This window comes from Trichechus manatus, unplaced genomic scaffold (assembly GCF_000243295.1).
Source record: "Trichechus manatus latirostris isolate Lorelei unplaced genomic scaffold, TriManLat1.0 scaffold00118, whole genome shotgun sequence".
Taxonomy (NCBI): Eukaryota; Metazoa; Chordata; class Mammalia; order Sirenia; family Trichechidae; genus Trichechus; species Trichechus manatus.
The window spans coordinates 2,995,896-3,005,426 of record NW_004444054.1 but is presented as its reverse complement, the minus strand read 5'-3'; the positions used below and the strand labels follow the sequence as shown (position 1 = coordinate 3,005,426).

Here is a 9,531-nt window from a genome sequence, read left to right as displayed (position 1 = left end):
GGGGAAGACGCGGCGGCCATTCCGTGCGCCGCGCCGCCCCGCCCCCATCTCGCGCAGGGAACGCTCCGCGCCGCCCGGCCGCCCCCATTTCGCTCCTTCGCGGCCGGGCGGCCACAAAATGGGGAGCGGGCGCACGTGGCGGGCGTTCTGGGCGCCGGACCCCCTCCCCGTCCGGCTGGCCCCCCACAAGCGGAGTTTCGGGGTGCGCGGGGGGGTGAGGGCAAAGTGGCGGGAAGGTGCAGATGTTTAATGCCGGGCCTCGCCTCACACTTCACCCCAACTTTTATAGATTAAAAAAAATACCCCCAAGTGCCCTTAAGCGGAGGCGGGGAGGTGTTTAAAATTTTTTTTAAACAAAACGAGCAACTCGCAGGAGTGGCTTTTGTCCCTCATCCTTGTTTACTCGAGAAACTTCAGACCGGACGTGTATAGTCGGAACAGAAATAACAGCTCATGGCCAAACCGATAGGAAACTGAGCCGCCTCACGGTGGCAGCCGCGCAGATGCCACCGCCACCCCCGGCCCGGGGCCGAGCTCCGCACGCCTCCCTCCTCCGAGCGAAGTTTTAGGCAAAAGAGAATGGTTTTGAAAGTAATCGCTGGGAAAACTTTAGAGATGGTAGTTTAGGCCCATGATTTGGAAAGATGTACTTACCTTGGATCTTCCCGTATTTGTTCCTTCTGTGGTGTAAACCCCTCAATCGCAACATTCGTTTCGTGATCGTTGTTTTAATTGATTAAAATGGTTTAAATGGCCGGTTAGATGCTCACCCCCAGGCAAATCTGTAAAGAATACTGAATGAGTATACACCATGGTGTCGACACTTTGGAGATCACACTGAAGGACCGTTTCTTTTGCTTGGCATAGCCTTTCCTAGGTATTGGCTATCATTGCTGCCGTCTGGTCCAGTCTTAGGGAAAGTTAATGTCACTGCTGTGTTAAATAACCAGTACTTTGGTGTTCCTTCACTCTCCAAGAAATAAAAGTGCTCTAAAATGTTATGCCATTGTTAACATCAAACACTTAACGTCTTACTATTTTTATTTTTTAGAAAAATTACTAAACATGGGCAAAGGAGATCCTAAGAAGCCAAGAGGCAAAATGTCATCATATGCATTTTTTGTGCAAACTTGCCGGGAGGAGCACAAGAAGAAGCACCCAGATGCTTCAGTCAACTTCTCAGAATTTTCTAAGAAGTGCTCAGAGAGGTGGAAGGTAAGAGGGCTTATAGCATACCAGCAATGTAACCGAAAAGATAATAAAATCCACGAAAGGCCTGTGTGACCATTTTCCTAATGTGAGTGGTGATGTTGGTATAGGCTACTAACTAGCAAAGAACACTTGGTTTCATTCATTTTAATATTTGAGGATAATTTATTAAAATTTTGATATTAACTTAGTTGTACAAATAATTCTTTTGTAGACCATGTCTGTTAAAGAGAAAGGAAAATTCGAAGACATGGCAAAGGCGGACAAGGCCCGTTATGAAAGAGAAATGAAAACCTATATCCCTCCTAAAGGGGAAACAAAAAAGAAGTTCAAGGATCCCAATGCACCCAAGAGGCCTCCGTAAGTATCTTGCCTATTTTTGTCTTGAAGAAGTGTTTTATGGTAGAATCAGAAGGGTTTAGCGTGTATAATTGAAATTTCTTAGCTAATAATGGCTTCTGTTGGTATCTTCAAGTATTGTGAATAAACAAAACTCCCACGTGATGCCAGAGTATTTGAGTTAGATGCTTGCCCCTTTCACCAGTAATTTTGACCCTTTTATTTCTTGAGACATTTTATGAGGTAATTTGCAAAATGAGATTCTTATTATTATTTTATGTTTAATGTTAATAGTATGAGTAGGAGTATCATAAGTTAAATCATTGTAAGTTAAGCTTTGGTTATGAAGGCTATTTAGCATATTAAAATATTTCCTTGTCCAACACATGGTAGAGATTGGAGGCAGAGTTTATGTGGTAGTACGATACACAATTTGATAGTATTCTTTGTTACGATCTGTTAACTTAAAATTCTGAAATTTCTCTCTTTAGTTCGGCCTTTTTCTTGTTTTGTTCTGAGTATCGCCCCAAAATCAAAGGCGAGCATCCTGGCCTATCCATTGGTGATGTTGCGAAGAAACTCGGAGAGATGTGGAATAATACTGCTGCCGATGACAAACAGCCTTATGAGAAGAAGGCCGCTAAGCTGAAGGAGAAATACGAAAAGGTGAGAAGTACATGCTTGGTAGATTGATGAAAAGGTATGCCAAATAGTTACACTTGACACCTCATCTTAATTTTGTGTGTTTGTAAGAGTTTGAGGTAGATTATAGTTCTAAGTATAGTCTTTAGTCCTATACAAAGAGTACATACAGATCAAATTGTTTATGTTATCAGTTTAATAAATGGTTAATGTTTTCAACCTGATATATTCTCTGGCATATTAAATACGTGAAAATGTTGATAGCTGCTTTGACCCAAAAATCTCTAAATTATTTAAAAGGTCAGGCATGGTGATTAGCTTTACTAATAAGTTAAACAGTTTCAAGTCTCTTGAGCTATATAGTATCTTAATGAAAGAAAAAAAACTAATCCCTATCGTTTGAATTGGAATGTATATTAAGCACTTAATGCGAAAATTTAGCTTCTAACTTAAGGTTTCTAGTCATTTATTCAGAAAAATGTGTTCTGTTCTGGACGTTTCTTAACCTAGTATGATGGTTACTCACAAATTTTTCTTTTTGTAAGACTACATTATCTACTGTGGATTGGTGGCTGGCAGTGTAAACCTGTAGAATACTTTTCTGCATTCAGAAGGTGGCAGTGTCTCCCCTTTAATCAAAGTCTCTGCATTCTGGTTTTAATAAACTGAAGTTAGGATGTGGTATGTAATTGGGCTTCAGTGAGGCAGAACATTGCAAATATTAGACCGTGCCATTCCATAAGTTACGGGTTGCTAATTAATTATCTTATAATATTTCTATGCATTTCTTGAAGTCCTGGTTATTTGTGGCGTTATTGTAGGGCTACAGATACGTGATCTTTTGGTATAACTGGGATCTTGATTTTTCATAAAGTTTGGCCATATTCTCCCCCCTCCCCCCCCCCTTTTTTTGGTTTAATTCCCTTTCTTTCGTACCATTGTCTTTGCTTTATTTTTGAAGGATATTGCTGCATACCGGGCTAAAGGAAAGCCTGATGCAGCCAAAAAGGGAGTTGTCAAGGCTGAGAAAAGCAAGAAAAAGAAGGAAGAGGAGGAAGATGAAGAAGATGAGGAGGACGAAGAGGAGGAGGAGGACGAAGAAGATGAAGATGAAGAAGAAGATGATGATGATGAATAAGTTGGCTCTAGTGCAGTTTTTTTTCTTGTCTATAAAGCATTTAACCCCCCTGTGCACAACTCACTCCTTTTAAAGAAAAAAAATTGAAATGTAAGGCTGTGTAAGATTTGTTTTTAAACTGTACAGTGTCTTTTTTTGTATAGTTAACACACTACCGAATGTGTCTTTAGATAGCCCTGTCCTGGTGGTATTTTCAATAGCCACTAACCTTGCCTGGTACAGTATGGGGGTTGTAAATTGGCATGGAAATTTAAAGCAGGATCTTGTTGGTGCACAGCACAAATTAGTTATATATGGGGATGGTAGGTTTTTTTTTCATCTTCAGTTGTCTCTGATGCAGCTTATACGAAATAATTGTTGTTCTGTTAACTGAATACCACTCTGTAATTGCAAAAAAAAAAAAAAGTTGCAGCTGTTTTGTTGACATTCTGAATGCTTCTAAGTAAATACAATTTTTTTTATTAGTACTGTTGTCCTTTTCCTAGGTCTGACATTGTTCTTCTTGAGGGGAAGCTAGTCTTTTTTGCTTTTGCCCATTTTGGGTCTCACGAACTATTTACACCATCGTCTTTTCATATAGTTAGTTGATAACAAAAGCTTTCGTCTACACACCCTGCGTACTCATGATGGGGGCAGTAGTTGAATTGAGACAGTTTTCATCCATAAGTGAAACTCAAAATCTTGGTCAGTTGATACAAAGTCACATAGCCCAGTTACCGCATTTTCAAAGAGAAGAGTAACCAGTACAGTCACAGGATGGGACTATTAGAACCAAACACTCTGAAAGTCTGTCCTTGAAGGACTAAATAGAAAGATATGTTCCAGTCTTTACATGAGGACTCTACATTCTTTTAACTCCCATTACCATGTAATGGCAGTTATATTTGTGGTTTCCACATTAAAGAAGGCCTGAGAATGCATCCCCAAAAGCGTGAGCTTAAAATGCAAGATGGCCATATTAAGTATTTTGTTGACCCTTGACCCTGCAAAGGCTGTATGAAAATACTGGCTATAAATGCCTTCGCATTTATCAAAATACAGACTGTTCAGGAAAACTAGAGATTCTCCATTATAATTAGACATTTTAAATCAGGTCAGCCTTTAAAAGCATGCCATTTAAAATAGGGTCTATTTTCCTATATTGTAGTTTGACCCTTTATAAGTCAAACATGAAAGAAGAAAAAGTTCATGTCTCAGTATCAATGATTAGTTTATTCAGATTTGATTTTTCTCTTTACAAAACCCAGACTTATCAGGGTCATACATTTACCTGTTTAACAGCTTAGGGAACAATTTGGCAATTTTGCGGTTTTTGAGATGATCGTTCTCTTAAAAGTGCTAGTGTTTTCAAATAGCCTTCTTGTAATTTACACGCTTTTGTGATAGAGTGCTGTTTTGTTATATAATTTTGATGACTTGGATTCTCTTCCATTTGTTTATGTATAATTTCAGGAGGAATACTGACATCTGAGTCCCAGATGATACTAATAAACTAATAATTGCAGAGGTTTTAAATATTAGTTAAATGGTATTCACTTAAAAATGTTAAGATTTTGTTATTTTTAAGTTTTCAATAGCTTTTAGCAGCACCTTTTAAATAGGAAGGATGGCACACTTTAAGAATCACTTTATAGTTAAAAAGAGGTTAATGGGCTGATGAAAATATTTATCACATATTCCTGGTACTCTTAGGAGGTAACTGTATATATGTACTTAGGAGGAAAATTAGTTTTATTTTCAGAACATTGAGGATTAAAGTGATTTTCTAAAGCGAGGCACATATAAGTGAAAAAGCAGGGTAGGTAGGTAGAAATTTAAAAGATGAAAACATTCAAAGCCAAATGAGGGGACCTCAGTAGAAAATGCTGAAATTGTCTTAAAATTAATCAAATTTTTAGCCAAGGGGAGAAATGACTGCCATTTTCTCTGATTTTCATGGACGTTTCTATTATAGCTATAGCACTAGCTTTGTCACATCTGTTGCCAATAAGTTTGATCTGTTTAAAAGTGAATTCTGCCTGAAGGAAACTTGGCTAAGGTGTATAGTGGCTGTGTAATGGCTACTAGGCTACTATTTTGTTTTTAAGATGTTGAGAATGGGGATAAGGGTTTTTGGTTTTTTTCAATTTGGGTAATTGTTGAACTGGCTTCAGTTTTTGACAGGAAAAAGTTGATAAAAACCTACTTTAATCTGAAAACTTCCGTCGTTGGTTTAGTGTTCCAGCAGTATCCCCTGAAACTCCTGTCTCCGAAACTCAAGCAAACAGAGGTGGGAGGCAGTTAAGATAATTCAGTGTAAAATCGTGGCACAACTGGAGATTGTTATTTTTTAAACTACAGGAACTATTTTAATAATGCTGAAAAATAGTTAACAGCATTATGGGGTATAAAGAATTTCTTAAAACATCCAGAAAGAAATAATCGGTATAATTTTTGCACTGAACACTGCGTTTTAAACATTGGTATGGCATACTGATTAAAACTCCAATAATTTCAATTTCCTAACTTATGTAGAGGTTGGGAGCTATTGCTGGCTAATTGCTGTAATTCTGATGGTCTTGCATTAAGGTGTTGATAATACTTGCCCTATTTATAATTTTCTTAGAATGAAATCTGAAAAAGGACATCTTTTTTATGTCTGTTGGGCTCCACAGGGTTGAGAATTAAATGATAAAGTTATGATGAAAAGTACTTGTGACAAGAGCTGCTAAACAGGTATTTCCCTCATTGCCCAAACTAAAAAAACCCAAATTACCACCTGGAGTCAACTCCAACTCAGTGACCATGTAGGACAGAGTAGAACTGCCCCATAGGGTTCCTTTACAGAAGCAGACAGCCACACTTTTACCCCATGGAGCGGCTGGTGGATTCCAACCACCAACCTTTTTTGGCTGGCAGCTGAGCACTTTAACCGTGGCACCACCAGGGCTCCTTCCTCACTGCCTAGGGCATCGTATGCTTTGCTCAGACATACTAGCATCCAGCAATATTGAAAACTACACAGAGACAAAGACATTTTTGAGTGAGATGGGGCCAACTGCTTTGACACATCGCACAGTGTATGAGGGAAGTTCAGATCTAGGTCTGTCAAGCAGAGCATGCATTCTGAAAGGGTCTGAAATAGCTCCTTCAGTACCAGCCAGGCACTTTTTGTACATGATGGTGTGGTATCAGTGAAAATTTGCACAAATAAAATTCAGCTTAAATTATATTAGAACTGACTAGGGTCCAGTTGCTTACATATGATCCATTGCCTTTTATTAATAAGGAATTGTGATAATAGTTTTATAAGTTTTTTTTTTGTATTTGTGCTTTGTGTCATTTGCAAATGCTCCTTAAAATACCTTTTAAAACTAGATAAAAGCCAGACAGTGGTTTCAATATCTCCAACAACAACAAAAACAAAAAAATGCAAGTCGGTTCATTTTCTTATCCCCTTCTAAAAGCAAAGACATAAACAGCAGTGCAAACATTTGCCACAGCTTAGGAAATTCCCTGGGTCTGAGCCAGGTTGCTCCCTGGAGTAAAGAGGCAAAATGTTGCTGTGTTCTCGGAACACTGCTATTTTAACGAGCTACCAAATCCGTTGCCGTCCAGTTGATTCCAACTCATAGCGACCCTACGGGACAGAGTAGAACTGCCCCATAGGGATTCCAAGGCTGTAATCTTCACAGAAGCAGACTGCCACACCTTTCTCCCAAGGATCAGCTGGTGGGTTCCAACTGCTAACCTCTCAGCAGCCAAGCGCTTAATCACTGTGCCACCAGGGCTCCTCAGCCATCCACCAGGGCACAGAAGTATATACCATGCAAGATGGAACAACACAAAGCATAACTCAGTGTGTGCCACACTCCAGAGTATATAGCCTATCAGTGGGTTACAGTCTAAAGTAGGTCATTCCCATTGCCATCGAGTCAATTCCAACTCACAGCGACTCTATAGGACAGGGTAGAACTGCCCAGCAGGGTTCTCAAGAAGCAGCTGGTGGATTTGAACTGCCAACCTTTTGCCTAGCTGCGGAACACTTAACCACTGTACCACCAGGGTGCCCATACCTACCAGGGCGAAGTGTAATCACGTAGGCCTTTAGGCCTGCCTATTGGTTTGCACCTTCCAAGTATGCAGTTCAATTTACTGGGCACCCACTGAAAAAGAGGAAGGAGTAATATAAATCTGGAGTAATATGGGGAATTATGATTGACCTGTAAGTGAAGACATGAGGGATGGTGGGCATGTGCTGAGTATGTACAGACTGAAAAACAATTGAAAGTCAGTGAAAGGGTTAAGGAGAGCCTTGTAACATTTAAGGAGGCCTGGTAGTACAGTGGTTAAGCACTTGGCTGCTAACTAAAATGTTGGTGGTTCGAACCCACCAGCCTCTCTGCACGATGATCTGGCAGTCAGCTTCCAAAAGATTACAGCCTTGTAGACATGGGGCAGTTCTACTCTATCCTATCTCTATCAGTCGGAATTGACTCAACGGCAACAGGTTTGGTTTTGGTTTTCTTACAGTGAATCGAGATGTTTCTGGTTCCATGAAACAACTCCGTTTCTAAAAGATGAGAAACAAATACTGAAATATTGCCATTTGTTCAGAGCCACCGAAGTCTACCCATGCACACGCACACACAAGACCCCTGAGGTTGATTATTGATTATTTAAACTGCTGAACAATTTTTCTAAAAAGTGACTGCAATCACTAAATATTTATGCAATCAGTAATGTGAAAATGAAGAGCTTCCTTCCCATTTTGGCATCCTCCACCGTAAACGGAAGTATCTGTTCATTTTATCTGGGGAGGGCTTTTTCTAGCAGAGATTGTGTGTCAATCTTATATAAGCTGTAGCCAGCAGTTTTGAAAAAGGGAATTTGGTTACAAGGTGTATTCAGGATTGTGTGAGCCAGATTCTGGGCACTGGGAGACAGGTCATTCGGAAGCATGGAATAAATACAGAATAAAGTTCATCTCTGCTTCTTTTCCTTGCTGGAGATGCTACTTTAGGGTAAAGCTCATAGCCCAGATGCATTTATAAATGCAATTGTATTCATAGGCTTTAAGGTGAAATTAAACTTAGTTCCTTAGAGATACGTAGAATCTCTAATAACAGACTTTACCATATATTTGCCTAGTGGGCTTTAATTAGCATCTTATAGGATGTCCTGATCATAACCAGGTGAGAAAAAAGTCCTAACACCAAATAGTAGAGGCCCTGGCAGTGCAATGGTTAAGTGCTCAGCTGCAAACTGAAAGGTCAGCAGTTTGAACCCACCAGCTGCTCTGCAGAAGAAAGACCTGGTGATCTGTTCCTGTAAAGACTGGAAAAAGGAAAACAAAAAACAAAAAAAACCCAAACCCACTGGCACTGAGTCAATTTCAACTCATAGGGACCCTATAGGACAAAGTAGAACTGCCCCACAGGGTTTCCAAAGCTGTAATCTTTATAGAAGCAGACTGCCACATCCTTCTCCCGCTGAGCGGCTGGTGGGTTCGAACCACCAACCCTTCGGTTAGCAGCCGAACGCTTAACCACTGCACCACTAGGGCTCCTTCCCACAAAGATTACAGCCCAAAAAACTCTATGGGGCAGTTCTGTTCTGTCCTCTAGGGTCGCTATTGGAACTGACTGGGTGGTACACAAAAACACCAAGTAAGTATATAGAGTGTGGGTTTTCTTTCATAAAGAAAAACAGGGTGCTGTTACCACCCCCTTGGGTGCGAGTGTAACGCCCAGGGCGGTATGAGAAGTAAGAACTGGAGGCTAGTCAGAGAAAGGACATTGCAGCCTCCTCCGCGCTCCCCTCCTCGGAATATCCGGGAAGTCCGGTCTTGCTCTGTCATCTGACTGGGGCACGGGGAATCGGCTAGGTACACTCAGGCTCAGAAGCCAGAGGCAACCAGGAGAGCCTCTTTTCACAAGAGCGACTAGAGTTGTCACCTGCTTTGGGGGCATCCACAGAATTCAGCGTAGCACCAGCGTCTAGCATGTTCGAGGTGAAGGGGCACTAGAACTATTGCAGCCCACGGTGCGTTTTTCCAGAGTGGTGAGCAGAGGCCGGTAGAGACTCGGAGGCTTGCTCAGGGACAAACCTTCCCCCCACCCCCCAAAACAGCCAACCTCCTTGCTGTCGAGTCAATGCCAAGTCATAGCGACCCCATGTGACAGACTAGAACTACCCCATGGGGTTTTCTAGGCTGTAATCTT

The 9,531-nt window shown here is 40.9% G+C and overlaps 1 protein-coding gene across 1 annotated transcript in view; it reads left to right on the top strand.

The window, feature by feature from the left end:
- Positions 1 to 4,843, top strand: part of HMGB1 (high mobility group box 1) — a 5,977-nt gene extending 1,134 nt beyond the window's left edge. Inside the window, exons 2-5 of the mRNA XM_004384156.1 lie at positions 1,052 to 1,215; positions 1,424 to 1,569; positions 2,040 to 2,214; positions 3,152 to 4,843. Of these exons, the coding sequence (XP_004384213.1) occupies positions 1,066 to 1,215; positions 1,424 to 1,569; positions 2,040 to 2,214; positions 3,152 to 3,328 (648 nt within the window). The 5' untranslated portion in view covers positions 1,052 to 1,065 and the 3' untranslated portion in view covers positions 3,329 to 4,843. The remainder of the gene's footprint in view (positions 1 to 1,051; positions 1,216 to 1,423; positions 1,570 to 2,039; positions 2,215 to 3,151) is intronic.
- The last annotated feature ends 4,688 nt before the right edge of the window (positions 4,844 to 9,531 follow it).